At 43.9% G+C, this 18423-nt stretch overlaps 1 protein-coding gene across 1 annotated transcript in view; it reads right to left on the bottom strand.

Moving 5' to 3' along the window:
• CRTC3 (CREB regulated transcription coactivator 3) overlaps window positions 1-18423 on the bottom strand; it is a 115315-nt gene that overhangs the window by 53082 nt on the left and 43810 nt on the right. Inside the window, exon 3 of the mRNA XM_060179507.1 lies at window positions 3587-3706. Within this exon, the coding sequence (XP_060035490.1) occupies window positions 3587-3706 (120 nt within the window). The remainder of the gene's footprint in view (window positions 1-3586; window positions 3707-18423) is intronic.

Genomic DNA, 18423 nt, shown 5'->3' with positions numbered 1-18423 from the left:
CTGTAATTCCTCTCCTGGGGATATATCCTAAGGAACTCAACACATCCATCCAAAAAGATCTGTGTACACATATGTTCTTGGCAGAACAATTTGTAATAGCAAAAAAACTGGAAACAACACAGGTGTCCAACAACAGATGAGTGGCTGAGCAAGTTGTGGTATATATACACAATGCAATACTACTCAGCTGTAAAAAAATGGTGACTTCACCGTTTTCAGCCGATCTTGGATGGACCTTGAAAAAATCATGTTGAAAGTAGGGCACCAAAGTAAAAACCCAGTAGTGAGGGGTAGGCATGTAGCTTCCTGGGCCAGTGGGGGGTGGGAGTGGGAGGGAGGGATGGGTCACAGTCCTTTGGTGGTGGGAATGGTGTTTATGTACACTCCTAGCAAAATGTAGACATATAAATCAGTAGTTAATTAATATGAGAGGGGGAAATCAATTGTATGTCTCAAAGTTTCTCAAAAGACAAACTGAATCTTTTTAATATATAGGCTATGTATTTGATATGCGGACTCTCTCAAAAGCCTAGACCAAGTAGATTAGAAGCTTCCAATAGCACAGCTATATACAAGATACTGGGTACTGTCCAGCAAACCATAACAAAGGGACTTTTCAAAGTTAACCCAATTAACAAATAATGTGATGATAATATTAACTATCGATTGTCTTTTTGAACCCTAAGACAGCAGGAACCTCACATCTTCACTATAGAGCCCCTACTTCCCCCAGTCCTGGAACCCTTGGATAGGGCCCACTTTCCCGTATGCATCTCCCAATCCAAACCAAATAACATTGCATCTGCCGATCACAACCTAACCAAAGCAACGATTGCTACCTCAACATGCTTCACCACAGAATGTATCCAGAGACTTCACGTGTGGAATGACAACCCTTCAGCTTCATTACTCGGGTGAGACCTTTCCTTTAATAGTACACTCTAATTTCATCTCAGGTAGTTCACTTTCTAACAAAGTCCCATAACCTAGATATACACCAGTTTCTGTGAGAGAGAGCTTATGTGCACACGTATCCATAAACTACTGCAAAATATATACCTGAAAGCAGGACTACACTAGAGTTTGCAGTGAGTACCTCCCTAACACTTCCTCTCCACTATTCCAAGCTTGGGATCCATGATTGCTCAACAAATTGTTTGGCTTCATATGTTAACTCTCTTTTCAATCACCAGGTTCCAGATGCCACCAGGATGCTGGCTAGGCTTCCCTGGATTGAAGACCCCACCAATGTGTCCTGGAGCTCAGCTTCCCCAGAGTCACACCCTACTAGGGAAAGAGAGAGGCAGACTGGGGGTATGGACCGACCAGTCAACGCCCATGTTCAGCGGGGAAGCAATTACAGAAGCCAGACCTTCTACCTTCTGCAACCCTCAACGACCCTGGGTCCATGCTCCCAGAGGGATAGAGAATGGGAAAGCTACCATGGGAGGGGGTGGGTTATGGGGATTGGGTGTTGGGAATTGTGTGGAGTTGTACCCCTCCTACCTTATGCTTTTGTTCACTAATCCTTTCTTAAATAAAAAATTAAAAAAAAAAAAAAAAGAAAAAATCATGTTGAGTGAAATAAGTCAGAAACAGAATGATGAATATGGGATGATCTCACTCTCAGGCAGAAGTTGAAAAACAAGATCAGAAAAGAAAACACAAGTAGAACCTGAAATGGAATTGGCATATTGCACCCAAGTAAAAGACTCTGGGGTGGGTGGGTGGGGAGAATACAGGTCCATGAAGGATGATAAATGACATAGTGGGGGTTGTATTGTTAAATGGGAAACTGGGGAATGTTATGCATGTACAAACTATTTTATTTACTGTTGAATGTAAAACATTAATTCCCCAATAAAGAAATAAATTTTAAAAAAAAAAGGAATGAAAAAGCAGACACCTTGGAGGGGTGAAATGGCATCTGCACAGGGCCCCAACATTACAACAAAAAAATAAAAGACTACAGAGAACTATCTAAAAATCTGGATTGCACTACTTGATGAATAATTATCTATGATTTAACTTGATTTTTACTTCTAAATTCCTCTGTGTTGCTCTTCCCAACTGACCCATATATAGGGTCAAGTAATATGCCTTCTGATATGTTAACAGGAAAAACGCAGAGTCCCCCCCACACACAAAGGAGTCACCCTGTCCAAGACTCTGCACATGCTGCTCCCTCTGCCTGGAACACCCCCCCACCCCCACACTCACTGCCACCTGAAGGCACATCCCTTCTTCACTCACTGCTTCACCTGTGTGCTGTCTGTCCTCTCCTACAAGGCAGTGAACTCAGGAAGGCAGGGACAAGCCTGCTTCTTTCCCACTGGGTCCCTGACTTAGAAGAGAGTTGGGGGTGAAAGAGAAGGGAGAGATAAAACATTCCCAGTGTCACTGTCCTTGCCTCTAGGTAGATGAAAAACTCTAAGAAGCTTGAGGGCAAGAATCAGTTTCCCTGTGCTTTTTGTGACTCCACTCATGCTGCCTCAGTAAGTCATGAGTGTGGCAAGCGGTACAAGGGGGAGAGTTAGCTGACCTACACAATCTCAGCTACTCCCACTCAGCAGTGGCCTCCTGGGGCACTTCCTTTGACACTTGGTTTCTTCATTAGGAAAGGAGAGTTATAAAAACAAACCACTCAGGGAATTTTGAGGATTAAACAGCATAAATTGTCCAGCACTGTGCCTGGCATGGATAGGTGCTCAGTAAACATGAGTGCCCACCCCTGACTTCTGGTTTCTAAGCCTGTAGAGCCAACTAGACCATCACTGCCAGGAAAAAAAGCTCCACAGACTCACCTACCTTTCCTGGCCATACTTCACCCCCCATGTGCAAGATGAGCAAAGTGAGAGCACAGGCCCAGCTGCCACAATTACAGAGCCTCCTACCACCATGTAGCAGAAGGCTAACTCTCCAAAGCCCCTGGCATGATGCTGGGCACTCAGCTGTCAGCCGTACCCCTGATCCAGCCAAGCACTGCTCAGATCAAATTGGCAGATGACTTTACAATCTCCTTTTCTTTATTCCTACTTAATAGCACAGGCTTTGGTGTGAGTGTACATCACTGTCTAAGAATTTTCCACAACACCAGCTTTATTTTTTAGTTGTCATTTACTGAGTTTGAAACTCCATAAATAGAAAAGTGTATGAAATTTCCTCTGCAAGTTCTAACAGAAAATCAGCAGGCCAAGAAAAATAAAAATAAGCCACATATCTTTCTATCTATTTTAGTTAAATAGACTGAATCTCTAATCTGATTCAAAGTCAGGTTTAACTCTGCTGATTTCTGGAGAAAATGCTGAGAAAGCATTGCAATAGAGCTAGGTCCTGTGTTGCTTAGTTCAGTTACTTCATTAATCTGAATTTTATAGGTGCTTTCATAAAGGAAATACCGACAGTGACCTTTCCAAATTCTGGCTGCAGAGATATCTCTAGTTTCCAACTCACTATTTTTACTGCTGCCATTTATCAGATAAAACAAAGACATTGAGGCCACAGGGGGATTGTAGAGAAGATAAATCCTGAAAGCCTTTCAAGCATTTCAAAACTCTTATTCCCCTCAGACAGTCTGAAAGGATATTTGTCGTGCTGGTTTGTCCCCAGACCGTCGGTGCAAGGGATGGAAGCGTGTCCTTGAAGGTCTCTCAACCAGTCCATGGTGGCGGGTGCCTCGCACGCTGTCTGCCTGATGAAACGATGGCTGCAGAGAGAAAGGAAGATGAGTGAGCCTGTGACCATGACATTGCCACACACCCTTGAGAACAACAGTTGAAAACAACAGATGAAAAGACCAATTCTATCATTCTAATCAAGTGTATGACTGTGCCTTGAGTCAAGGTGAATGCAATAAAGCAGCATATGCAGCTCTTTCCACAAAATTACAGAGTAATTTGAAATACTCTTCAGTGTGTGATGGAAAATTCAAATCATTAAAAGCTGTCACAAGAAGCAGGTGGAGAGCCAAGGGTATATGATCCACGCATCAAACAACAAAAAGTAGGCACTATAATTGAAATGTAAAAGCTATATATGAAGAAATAACTGGAATACCTACAGAATGCAGAACTACAGATACAAAAACAAAAAAACTTTTCAGTTAATCTGACAATGTTTGGGTTTTTTTTTTTAATTCTGATTTAAAAAAAAAAAAATCAAAACATGGTTCCCAGAATCCCACATGGCAATGATGGGCATTCATTTGGGTGAGGCAAGGGGGTACCCAATATCCTTTCTTAATGTTGACACCAGATAATGTGCTGAGTTTGTAACCTTTGAGTTAAAGAGAGAAAGAAAAAAAAAAAAAAGACTATCACCTAAAATCTAGTAGAAAACCTACAACTTGTTATTCCCAAAATGGTACAAATGATAGACTAGATAAGAGATAAGTCCATACTCAATAAATTCAAAATCCTTTTGCAAAGAGTACTAGAGGTACATGCTTACTAATTAACCAACTAAGCAATTCATTCATTTTTAGATAGGCAGAAAGAGAATGAAAGAGACCACAGCACTGAGGCTTCCTTCAGATCTGTGGAGACTGGCCTTGAACCTGGGTCACGCACATGGCAAAAGAGCTCACTATCCAAGTGGGTTCTTCTGACAGTCTGTGTGTTTTTTTGTTTTTGTTTTTTTCATTTTTTATATTAATAAAGAGGGACCACAGCAATAGTCAGTGCTAGAAATAAGAAACTCACACAGATGAAACATGAACTCTATCTGCTGGGCCACTTCCTTAGCCCACAGGGGGTAAGGTTTTAACATTTTTCAGATTGACAACCAGTTGTCCATTATGATGCCAAAGACAATAACCAGTATATTTCATGAAATGGGGCAATGTGAACCCAGTATTTTGCAAGAGATGCATTTGTGAAATATATGAAAACAGATAAACTTTTAGGAAACCTGAATCATATATACAGTAGCTGCTAGTACACTGCAAGGAATTCCACATGGAGTATGTTTGTAAAGGGAACTTTCTTTAGGAAAGGATTGATGGTTAATTAGACTCTTAAACATACAGATTTCCCCCCATCAGATTTGAGAATTACTGCTACTTCGAGTGGGTTAATAGCATGTGTTAGCTAATTCAGTTCAGTAGTTCCAAACTGTTGTTATAATCCACGTAGAAAAAGTCCTAAAATAGACTGTCGTGAAGAGAAACTTCTGGGGCTGGCAGGAAGTTACCCCTTGTAAGCTGGGTATTGAGCTTGAGGAACAGAAGATACTATTCTAGGGAGTGCTCAGTAAAAATACTTAACAATCAAGAGGATATGTAGTCACAGCACATTTTATTAACAAAATGTTTACAAGAGACAAATGATTTTGCTCAAGGATGAAAAAAGGGAGGATTCTCTTTAATATCATGTTTGCTACAGTAATGTAACACATACTCAAAAATCTAAAATTGAAAAAAAAATAGTTTTCTTTTGGAACCTGAGAACACAGCTACTGTGCGACTGGTTATTGGAGGCCTACTTACTGAGAGGAGTGAGGGGCTCTGTGGGGGTGGGGTCCAAAAATCACAGCCTTGTGGAATGTCTTCTAGACATCCTGTTACATGGTAATTTTATGCTTATACTTGCCTGTTCTGCATAAACTCTTGCTCACCCAAACTCTATTTTAACTGGTTGTATTCAGTTCTTAAGGAACAATTTTTTTTAAATGTGGTGCTGAGGATCCAAGGCAGGGTTTCACACACTTTGTCACTGAGTCGATAGGACCAGCATACTTATGAGAAGAGGAAGAGACACAGAAACCGGGAACACCTCGGCAGAAAGGAAAAGCCATGTGAAGACACAGTGAGAAGGTGACCATCTGCAGGCCAGGATAGGTGGCTTCAGCAGAAACCAACCCTACTGGATCTTGGTTTTTGGCTTCCTGGTGTTTAGAACTGTAAGAAAATGGATTTCCATTTTCAACCTGCCTATCTGTGGAATTCTAGTAGCGTTCCCCTGGAGATGAATGCTGGGCATTAAGAGGATGGATGTCCAGTTGGTGGACACTGGGAAGCATCTTACTCAAGATGTGCTAACAAGAGCAGAATCACTGTTAAGGTCATCCCCAGTACTCTAAGTCTCCCAACGACTCCCTCATGGGATGTGAATCTCAGCAAGGCACCTTCCTTAACTGTTGCCCTTGCCATGTTACCTCTGAAAGCTGCAGCCTGGGAAGAACAACTGGAGAGCGTGTTGTTTCGGATGATGACTCAGAGAAAGAGATGAAGTCCATCACATATAAACAGAAAGTCCCCTACTCTTGTCCCCATCTGCCATTAGAAGACCACAGCCCAGACACAAGTTGCTCCTTCAGCTTTGGCAGCAGCAGAAGAAAAAGCAATAGAGTGTGTCACAGCAAGTGTCCTGGAGCCACCAGCAGGTGACATGGGTAAAAAATAAATCCTTGTTGAAAGTCCCAGAGATTTTTGAATCTGGTGTTACAGCAGCAAAGTTGACCCATGTGGGAGTGACAACACACAGCATGGAGGGGGAGGCTGCCACTTTTCCTGAATATCAAGGGATATGCAGTCAAAGACGGTGCCTACAGATTGAGAGGAGGACCTCAGGCTCCCATTTGAAAAGCACCTGTTTCAGAATAGGGACCCAGACAGACACCCAACAAAGATAAAGGGCTTCTGGAGCTCCAGATAAAAGATCTTCCATCTTGATGTCTCAAATCCAGTGCTGGACCACCTGTGGCTGGACCAAGTCTATTCTCAGGATACTAGAAGACAGGGTTAACTCAATGAGGAGGAGTCTACTTAAAAGGATTCCTAGTAATATTCAAAGTGTTCACTGAAGACAATCAGAACCTAGCTGGGTTTCCTAACCCTTTTGTTTTTGAATGATTTACTTGTTTTTATCCTGAAATACATGTAGGGGTGGGAAGTCCAATAATCTCTTGAGGGCCTGGGCCAGCACAGATTTTAATGTAGGGTGCTAGAAGCAGATGGAATGGCACACTGGGAATGGCAATGACCTTAGTAGCAGCGTGCGGTCAATGTAGAGGTACTAGTGTCCACACACAGATAGGCTTGAGACTCAAACAGGAACCTCAGCAGTGAAGGGGAGAACTATGTGATAGATTCTGTTTTACTTTGTGGTCTTACTGCCAGAGGCTGAGCATGGGAGAAATTAATGACGACACAGCAAAGAAGATTCTGGGCTTAACCCACCAAATCTGAGAAGGCATACTAAGTGCAGTGCATGGACCTCAATGGTAAGGGGAGTGAGGCAGAGGTGGGAGGGGTAGTATGAGACTGAGACGGGAAGCAGACACTCCAGTCAACTCCTAGTGAGTTTCTGGGAAGGAGGCCTGTCCAAAGTGGTCCAAAGAACTGCTGGGAACTGGATTTCCTGGGCTCAGGGTCTCACAGCTTTGAAGACCTGTAGGCTCCCGCTTGGCACTGAAATATCACCAATATGGATGGCAAATCAGTTTGGCTGTGCAGGTACTAGAGCAGCTGATAGGGCAGGGGTTGCAGAGCTAGTGCTGAGATGAAGCCAAGTTATAGGTTTCCAGGCAGAAGTCTAAAGCTAACATTCTCAACAGCACCACATTCTCAGAGCCCTCCCCAAGGGACTAGCTCTCCTTCAGACATCTTTTTGTGTCAGGGGTGAGGGTGCACCCATCAGTTGTCTTCTTCACATCACCTCTGAAAACTGCTGCGATCTGGGTGAACAGCTGAATAGTTTCCATACCTCTCCAAAGGGGTAAATTACTTCCTCTAAGAAAACACTATTGATCTATCAATGTCTTCATCCCAAATAGATCACGTGGACTCTTTTAGTAGGTGTACCACAAGAAGTGATATGTCATTAAGTTTATAGTTAATACATATCCCAGGTCTTTCTCACAAAACTAATAAACTAAGCTGGAGATAGCTAATAGTTATGCAAAACAACTTTCATACCTGAGGTCCCAAAGATCTCAGGTTCAGTACCCAGCACCACCAAAAACCAGAGCTGAGCAGTACTCTGGTCTTTCTCTTAGTATCTCTCTCTAATACAATATGGGAGTCAGGCAGTAGCGCAACAGGTTAAGCGCACATGGTGCAAAGCGCAAGAACTGGCATAAGGATCCCAGTTCGAGCCCCCGGCTCCCCACCTGCAAGGGAGTAGCTTCACAAGCGGTGAAGCGGTGAAGCTACTTCCTCTTCCCCTCTCTGTCTTCCCTTCCTCTCTCTATTTCTCTCTGTCCTATCCAACAACGACAACTTCAACAACAACAATAATAATTACAACAATAAAACAAGGGCAACAAAAAGAGAATAAATAAATAGATACAATATAACTGGTGTAAGGATCTAGGTTGGAGCCCCTGGCTCCCTACCTGTGGGAGCCAGGGGTGGGGCAGGGGGAGTAGCTTCATGGGCGGTCAAGCAGGTCTGCAGGTGTCTATCTTTCTCTCCCCCTCTCTGTCTCCCCTCCTCTCTCCATTTCTCCCTGTCCTGTCCAACAACAAAAGCAATGACAACAATAAGCACAACAACAAGGATAACAACAAGGGCAACAAAAATGGGAAAAATGGCCTTCAAAAGCAGTGGATTTGTGGTGCAAGCGCTGAGCCCCAGTGATAACCCTGAAGGCAAAAAAAAAAAAAGTAAAAAATAAAAAAATAATAAAATATTTTTTAAATAATGAACTAAAAGATGATTCCAGGTAAGTCCATGTTTAGTCATGAAATAAGTGGCAGAGTTGTCTACTGTCAACTCAAGGAGATATTATCATTAAAAATATCAAAGTATATTTCTTATATATGAACAAAGTCAAACTTTCTTTCTACAGCGCTCTATTCTAGCTAATGGTTGTATTTTTCTTTTTTTTTTACCTTTAATTTCACTAAGTAATTTGTTTTTATTGCCATCAGAGTTATTGCTGGGGCTCAATGTCTGTGCGATGAATCCACTGCTCTTGGAGGCTGCTGCTATTTCTTTTTAATTTTTTTTTTAAATAGAGACAAATTGGGAGTCTAGCAGTAGTGCAGAGGGTTAAGCGCAGATGGTGCAAAGTGCAAGGACCATTAGAGCCCTGGCTCCCCACCTGCAGGGGAGTCACTTCACAGGTGGTGAAGCAGGTCTGCAGGTATTTGTTTTTCTCTCCCCCTCTCTGTCTTCCCCTCATCTCTCCATTTCTCTCTGTCCTATCCAACAACAATGACATCAATAACAACAATAACTACTACTACAGCAATAAAAACAACAAGGGCAACAAGGAGGAAATAAATAAATAAACATTTAAAAAATAGAGAAAAATTGAGAGAGATACCTACAGCACTGCTAAACTGCTCACGGAGTCATGGAGACTGGGGGCTTGAACCTGGATCTCTGCACATGGCAACATGTGCACTCTACTAGGTGCACCACCTGGCCCCCCAAAAAACTATGGATCTCTAAATGCTAATTGGAAGACCAGGCACATTCTCCTAACTAAGCAGTTCTATAAAGTTTTAAAATATATATTTAAAAACATGTAGAGGAGGCCAGGTGGTGGTACCCAAGTGAGTGCACATGTTACCAGGTACAAGGACCCAGGTTTGAATCCTTTCTCCCCACCTGCAGGGGGGAAGCTTCATGAGTGCTGAAACGGGCAGGCTTGTAGGTATCTTCCCCTCCTCAACTCCTCTGTCCTATCAAATGAAATAGGGGGAAAAGAAAAGGCTGCCAGAGGCAGTGGGCTCATAGTACCAGCATCGAGCCCCAAGATAATCCTGGTGGCAATAAAAACAAACAAACATGTAGAGAAATCCAGATTAAGCAAGAAATGGTTCTTTTGAAGTCGTAATCCAGCATAAGAACCTGAGCATCTTTATAAAGGGAGGTAGGGGGTTGGGGAGGGGAGGGGGAGCCTAATTAATAGACTCAATCAAGAACAATTAAAAAATTATATTTATTTTCCCTTTTGTTGCCCTTGTTTTTTTTATTACTGTTGTAGTTGTTGTTATAATTGATGTTGTCATTGTTGGATAGGACAGAGAGAAATGGAGAGAGGAAGGGAAGGCAGAGAGGGGGAGAGAAAGACAGACACCTGCAGACCTGCTTCACTGCTTGTGAATCGATTCCCCTGCAGGTGAGGAGCCTGGGGCTGGAACCAGGATCCTTATGCTGGCCCTCACACTTTGCGCCATCTGCACGTAACTCGATGCACTATCACCCGATTCCCTTTAAAAAATTTTTTATCTTCATTTATTGGATAGAAACAGCCAGAAATTGAGAGGGAAGGGAGGGATAGAGAGACAGAGAGACACCTGCAGCACTGCTTCACCACTCATGAAGCTATCCCCTTGCAGGTGGCGACTGGGGACTTGAACCTGGGTTTTTGAGCATTGTAGCATGTGCACTCAACCAGGTGCACCACCACCCACCCCCCTAATCAAGAACAATTTTATTGGGCTGTTGGAAAAGTCATGACACCATTTTTGTTTTTCTATGCAAAAAAATGCGTCATGACTTTTCCGACAAGCCAGCACATGAGAAAAGCCTCATTAATTTGTAGGTATGATGATGATGAGACATTACAAAAAAGATGCTGAAACTCCTGGGCTGGTGAAACAGCGCAGCTGGACAGTGTAATGCTTTGCCATGTGCACCACCCAGGTTTGAGCCTGGCCCCACTGCACTGAAGGACGCTTTGGTGCTATAGCCTCTTTTTCTCCCTCTGCCTCTATCTAAAAAATAATAAATAAACAAATAAATAACTCCTGTAAAAGCAACATGTATTTTTCTGGCATATCAAAATAAGGACTTACAGAAAGCTCGAACAAATGGAAGTGCACAGGAATTCACTGAGCCCACTGCTCACCTGAGCCAGGGGCCACCGCATGTGAACCAGGAAGCAGACTGCACAACAAAGCCAGTTAGAAACCCTTGGGGAAAATACTCAGAAGCAAGTACCACACCTCACCCAGGGCTAATAAACGAGATTACTTGGCTTCCTAGCCTACGGAAGGTAAAACAGAAGGTGGGGATAAGCGAAAGAAGAGAATGGCCACTGGCTGTATCCGAGTGAGCCCTGCAGATAATGGCAGGAGGGACTGCAAAGCACAATGGAATCCAGGGTTCTCCTCTCATTCCACAGATGAGAACCCAAGATCTAGAGGAATGAAGAGATTTTTTTCCTCCATACAGCTTGTGGCACCTCAGAAATGTGAATTGGATCCTATGCCTCACACAGTATTCTCTCTTCTTTTGCTCTACAGTCTATGTAAAACCAGTCACTTTTTTAAAAAAAATAAGCATACTGTTTGCTTGTTTTTAATTTTTTATTATCTTTATTTATTTATTGGATACAGACAGCCAGAGGTCAAGAGGAAGGGGGAGACACAGAGGGAAGACACCTGCAGCCCTGCTTCACCACTTGCAAAGCTATCCCCCTGCAGGTGAGAACTGGAGGCTCGAACCCGGGTCCTTGAGCATTGTACATGTGCGCTCAACCAGGTGCGCCACCACCCAGCCCCTATCAGTCACTTTTCTAAAAAGTTTTATTTATAATGGGAAAGAGAGAAGAAAGAGCCAGAGTATCATTCTGTCACACAAATTTCTGAAGATCAAACTCATGACTTCATACTTGAGGTCCAAAACTTCATCCACTGCACCACCTCCCAGGCCACAAAAACTGATAACCTTTAAGATTATAAATAGGGAGGGGGTCGGGCGGTGGCGCAGTGGGTTAAGCGCATGTGGCGCAAAGCGCAGGGACCCTAATTTACACACCTGGCAACACTTCTGGACAGCATAGGGGAGAGATGCTATGCTACTGCCTGCACACATTTGATGTAGGATGCTCATTTCTTCCCCCAAAGGCAGATGATTCTGCTTCTTCTGAACCACCTATGTGAGACACTGCTGCATGGGAGGGGAAAGCAAGAAGACCCAGGAGCAGGTGTCTCACAGACCTAAGATAGGATCCCGTAAGGCGCAAGGATCCCGGTTCAAGCTCCCGGCTCCCCACCTGCAGGGGAGTCGATTCACAGGCGGTGAAGCAGGTCTGCAGGTGTCTATCTTTCTCTCCCCCCCTCTGTCTTCCCCTCCTCTCTCCATTTCTCTCTGTCCTATCCAACAATGAACAACATCAACAATGGCAATAATAATAACCACAACGAGGCTACAACAACAAGGGCAACAAAAAGGGGGGGAAAATGGCCTCCAGGAGCGATGGATTCATGGTGCAGGCACCAAGCCTAGCAATAACCCTGGAGGAAAAAAAACACACACACACACACACAAAAAAAAGATTATAAATAGGGAGTCAGGCGGTAGCACAGCAGGTTAAGTGCAGGTGGCGTAAGGATCTCAGTTCGATGCTCCAGCTCCCCACCTGCAGGGGAGTTGCTTCACAGGTGGTGAAGCAGGTCTGCAGGTGTCTGTCTTTCTCTCCCCCTCTCTGTCTTCCCCTCCTCTATTTCTCTCTGTCCTATCCAACAGCAACAATAATAACTACAACAATAAAACAACAAGGGCAACGAAATGGAATAAATAAATAAATATTAAGAAGAGCTTATAAATGGGCTTTGTTGACATATACAGAACAAAGTAAAGGTTTGGGGGTTGGACGGTAGCACAGCGGATTAAGAGCACATGGTGTGAAGCACAAGGACCAACATAAGGATCCTGGTTTGAGCCCCCGGCTTCCCACCTGCAGGGGGGTCACCTCACAAGCAGTGAAGTAGGCTGCAGGTGTCTTTATCTCTCCCTCTTTGTCTTCCCCTTCTCTCTCTATTTCTCTCTGTCCTATCCAACAATAGCAGAAACAATAACAATAACAACCAAGGGCAACAAAAATGGGAAAAACGGCCTCCAGGAGCAGTGATTCGTAGTGCAGGCACAGAGCTCCAGTGTTAACCCTGGAGGGAAAAAAAAAAACTGTCCAAATAAGAGAAAACAATGTCTAAAACAAGTCCAAGCAAGGCATATAAAGCGCCTGCTATGGCTCTTGCTCCTTGACTGAAGAGGTCTACTGGCTATAAGCAGTGAGAACTACCCAGCAACTTCCCTCTCGGCAGTCACACAGCACTAGTTCCATCGGCTTCCAATACATGACCGGTGAGTTACCGTTATGTGTGTGAAGAACTGGTCTCCAAAGCAGGAAGGTGTGTGCTCCTAAGGGATTCCCAGGATGTGTGGGGGTGTGGTTCTGACACTAGAAGCTGTTTCCACTTAGCTTCCTATGTTTTATGCACATGATACAGCAGGATTTACTTATCAACAAACATACCCAGGATGGGGATACAAACTCTTTTTTACTAGTAGGATACCAAAATGAAACAATTTTCAATGGCAACGTGTTGATAATTATTACACCTGTGGTGGCTAAATGAGTTTACTAATCAACACGAGCTACTTTTATCAGCAGCTCAATGTCCACAAGAAAGAATTTCAACTTCAGATCCTCAGGGATGGGCATAGCCGGTGTCAACCCAGATCTCCATCTCTTCAGAAGAATGCCACAAAAGTCCCACACAGCAGTCACCATTTTAAACTGCTTCTTACTATCCCCATCTCTCTGCCTGGTGAGATACACTCTGGAGTGAGGGAGGCATTCTGCAGAGTGGAGCTCCATTTTAGCTTTGATGCTAATCTGTTCACATCTAGAGAAATTAGTGCTGGGGAAATTGGGCTTGCCTGCTTAATTCCTCCAGCACACACTGATTTGCTTCTTAAGGTGCTGATGTAAAGATGAAAAGGAGTTGTGGAATGAAAGTTTGTTTTTTTTCCAAGCTAGTACTTGAACTGTGACAGCAAAGTGCAGAAGGAGACTGACCAAGGTGCTGGCTAAACAGGAAGCTAAGTGGCCAACAGACAAGTCTAAAGGAGCTCGTGGAGGCCAGAAGGTGAGGCAAGTATGTCAGGTCTGCCTCCTTTCAGGAGGCGGAAAAGAATATAGTGAAAGAAAAGCAGTAAATCTGAATTTTAAAAAAAAGGAATGGGATGAAAATGAAACAAGATTGACAAAATGTTGAGGATTACTGGGCATTTTCACTAGTTATAAGTAAGTGGAGGACTAGTATTCTTTTTAAAGATTGGCTTATTAAGGGAGATGAGAGAGAGAGGACAACAGTGTCATCACTCTTGCATATTTGATGCCAAGGCTATATAACTCTGGAGCTCATGAGTGCAAGTCTGGCACTCTGCCCACTACACAATCTCCCACTACAGCCTCATTATTCTCTTCTCTACCTTGGAGTATATTTAAATTTCCCAAATAAGAGATTTATTTTTTAAAATATTGAAATTACAGCACTTAATAATTTTATTATGACAGTGACAGAGAGAGATTTTAAAAAGGGAGAGAGAGACACTTGCAGCACTAATCCACCACTTGTGAAGCTTCCTCCATGCAATGAGGGACCCAAAGTTTGAACCCAGGTCCTTGTGCATGATACCATATATGTTCTACCACCCTGCCCCAGCACTTCAATACATTAAGAGTGACTATTTATTTATTTATTTATTTATTTATTTATTTATGCAGAAGAGGAAGGAAGAGAGAACCGAAGCATCAGTCAGGCTCCTGTGATGCAGAGACTCCGTCCGGGGCCTCAGTGCTCTGTCCACTGTGAGACTCCGTCCGGGGACCTCAGTGCTCTGTCCACTGTGAGACTCCGTCCGGGGCCTCAGTGCTCTGTCCACTGTGAGACTCCGTCCGGGGCCTCAGTGCTCTGTCCACTGTGAGACTCCGTCCGGGGCCTCAGTGCTCTGTCCACTGTGAGACTCCGTCCGGGGCCTCAGTGCTCTGTCCACTGTGAGACTCCGTCCGGGGGCCTCAGTGCTCTGTCCACTGTGAGACCTCCAGGGCCACAAGTCATTGTTTGCTTCTGGTCACCAGGGTTGTCACTGGGGCTTGGTGCATGCAGGATTCTACCTTCCTGCCTGACCATGCTTTCCTTTTCCTTTCTTTTTCTTCTCTCTCTCTCTTATAGAGAGTAAGAGACAGAAAGATTGAAAGAGGAGAGATACCTGCAGCACTAGTCCACTATTCATGAAGATTCCCCCATACTGGTGGGGACTAGGGGCTTGAACCCAAGTCTTTGTGCACAGTAATATGTGTGTTCTACTCAGCCTGGTTTACAGTGGTGCTAGAAATTGAGTCAGGGACCATGGAACCTCATAAATGAGAATCTGTTGTGTAAATGCTGTGTTATTTCCCTGGGTCAGCTGTCTTAACTGTAACCCAATAATATCTCTAGACATACAAAAAAGAGAGGAAGGAAGGGAGGGTGGGAGAGAAAGAGGGATGGAGGGAAGGAAGGAGAGAGGGAAGTAAGAGAATATAAGAAAAAAGAAAGAGAAGAGAGATAAGAAGAAAAGGGAAGGAGGGGACAAGGAGGGGAGGGGAAGGCAAGGGAGGGACAAGGGAGGTGAAGAGGCAAGGTTAAGTTTTCTACCGTAAGTCCTAGAATGCCTTTATACACAGCTTCCAAGTACAAAGAAGCATATATTTTCACAAAGTAGAAAAGTATCTTAAGAGAAACTATTTATGGTGGCAATAATTTGGAATATTTAGTAAGATATATCAGCACCAGGCAATTCTAAATAAAGCATGTTGAGTTGTGCGTGTGTGTTTTAAGTACCTCCTGTTTTCAATTTAGAAGAGCATAGGGCGCTTCTCCTCATCTGGCATGTTCATGAAGAGGCATGCACGGTGTCCTGCCCCATCTGGAGTCACAGTCATGGGGGTTAGAAAGGCAGTCCTCCCATGGAGGCTCCTCACTGGCCATCAGATTCCCCTGCACCCTGCACATGGGAAATGACCATGTTCCCAGGCAGGCCACTCCCCACTCATGCAGTCTTGCTTCTGGTATGCTTCCCCTTAGGCTGAGCTGTAAAATGTCCTTGGAGGCAATCTGCCTGCTTGAGATAAGAGGTCTCTACAAGGGAGTCAGGCGGTAGCGCAGTGGGTTAAGCGCACATGGTGCAAAGCACAAGGACCGGCATACATAAGGATCCTGGTTCGAACCCCCGGCTCCCCACCTGCAGGGGAGTCCCTTCACAGGCGGTGAAGCAGGTCTGCAGGTGTCTATCTTTCTCTTCCCCTCCTCTCTCCTTTTCTCTGTCCTATCCAACAATGCCGACATCAATAACAACAATAATAACTACAACAATAAAACAATAAGGGCAGCAACAAATGCTGGAGAGGCTGTGGGGACAGAGGAACCCTTTTGCATTGCTGGTGGGAATGTAAATTGGTCCAGCCTCTGTGGAGAGCAGTCTGGAAAACTCTCACAAGGCTAGACATGGACCTTCCATATGATCCAGTAATTCCTCTCCTGGGATTATACCCCAAGAACTCCATAACACCCAACCAAAAAGAGGTGTGTACTACTATGTTCATAGCAGCACAATTCATAATAGCTAAAACCTGGAAGCAACCCAGGTGCCCAACAACAGATGAGTGGCGAGAAAGCTGTGGTATATATACACAATGGAATACTATGCAGCTATCAAGAACAATGAACCCACCTTCTCTGGCCCATCTTGGACAGAGCTAGAAGGAATTATGTTAAGTGAGCTAAATCAGAAAGATAAAGATGAGTATGGGATGATCCCACTCATCAGCAGAAGTTGAGTAAGAAGATCTGAAAGGGAAACTAAAAGCAGGACCTGACCAAATTGTAAGTAGGGCACCAAAGTAAAAACCCTGTGGTGAGGGGTAGACATGCAGCTTCCTGGGCCAGTGGGGGGTAGGAGTGGGTGGGAGGGATGGGTCACAATCTTTTGGTGGTGGGAATGGTGTTTATGTACACACCTATTAAACTGTAGTCATATAAATCACTAATTAATTAATATGAGAGGGGGAAAATTAATTGTATGTCTCGAAGTTTTTTAAAACACAGACTGAGTCTTTTTAATATATAGGCTGTGTATTTGATATGCGGACTCTCTCAAAAGCCTAGACCAAGTAGATCAGAAGCAACCAATAGCACAGCTATGTACAAGATACTGGGTACTGTACAGCAAACCCTAACAAAAGGACTTTTCAAAATTAACCCAATTACCAAATAATGTGATGATAACAACTATCGATTGTCTTTTGGAACCCTAAGACAGCAGGAACCTCACATCTCCACTATAGAGCCTCTACTTCCCCCAGTCCTGGAACCCTTGGATAGGGCCCACTTTCCCATATGCCTCTGCCAATCCATATCAAATAATATTGCATCTGCCTATCACAACCTAACCAACACAACGATTGCCACCTCAACATGCTTCACTTCAGACTGTGTCCAGAGACTTCACGTGTGTTGTATGCTTTACATTGGGTTGTTCTAGCTCTCCCCCTGCCAAGAAAATTGGTTCAGTCCTGCTAGTTTTCGCGGACCCGCTTGTCCCCGCCCTAAGGAACCCCGAGAGAGTTCCAGAGTTCCAGAGTTCTTGGCACTGCCATGGGGGAAGGAGGCAGCAGAGTTCTGTTTGGTGATTAGTTTGGTTTGGTTTATGAATCGTTGTTCCTAAATAAAGAAATACAGCTTCACTGCCCAGCCGTGTGTCCTTGAGTCTCTGTTACCCGCCTGTGAAGCTAGCCCTGCCAGCTGGAGCCCCTGAATTTTAACAACACACGTGTGGAATGACAACCCTTCAGCTTCATTACTCGGGTGAGACCTTTCCTTTCATAGTATTCTCTAATTCCATCGCAGGTGGTTCACTTTCTAACAAAGTCCCAAAACCTAGATATACACCAGTTTCTGTGTGAGAGCATATGTTCACACATATCCATAAACTACTGCAAAATATATACCTGAAAGCAGAAGTACACTAGAGTTTGCAGTGAGTACCCCCCTAACACTTCCTCTCCACTATTCCAAGCTTTGGGTCCATGATTGCTCAACAATTTGTTTGGCTTTGTATGTTTGGCTTTGTATCTCTTTTCAGTCACCAGGTTCCAGATGCTATCAGGATGCCAGCCAGGCTTCCCTGGATTGAAGACCCCACCAATGTGTCCTGGAGCTCCGCTTCCCCAGAGACCCACCCTACTAGGGAAAGAGAGAGGCAGACCGGGAGTATGGACCGACCAGTCAACGCCCATGTTCAGCAGGGAAGCAATTACAGAAGCCAGACCTTCCACCTTCTGCAACCCACAATGACCCTGGGTCCATGCTCCCAGAGAGATAGAGAATGGGAAAGCTATCAGGGGAGGGGAGGGGATATGGAGATTGGGTGGTGGGAATTGTGTGGAGTTGTACCCCTCCTACCCTATGGTTTTGTTAATTTATCCTTTCTTAAATATAAATAAATAAATAAATAAATAAATAAAATAAAAAATAAAGAAAAACAATAAGGGCAACAAAAGGGAATAAATAAATAATTTTTTTTTAAAAAAGAGGTCTCTAAAAATTCACGTCTGTGAAATCATTCTCTATGAGGAGCCAGCAATAAATCCCTGGGATCAAGTCTTCTATCTTTTTGAGCTAAAGCTACAAAAGGAC

Source organism: Erinaceus europaeus, chromosome 20, assembly GCF_950295315.1.
Source record: "Erinaceus europaeus chromosome 20, mEriEur2.1, whole genome shotgun sequence".
Classification (NCBI taxonomy): domain Eukaryota; kingdom Metazoa; phylum Chordata; class Mammalia; order Eulipotyphla; family Erinaceidae; genus Erinaceus; species Erinaceus europaeus.
This window is presented reverse-complemented; position numbering and strand designations above follow the sequence as displayed.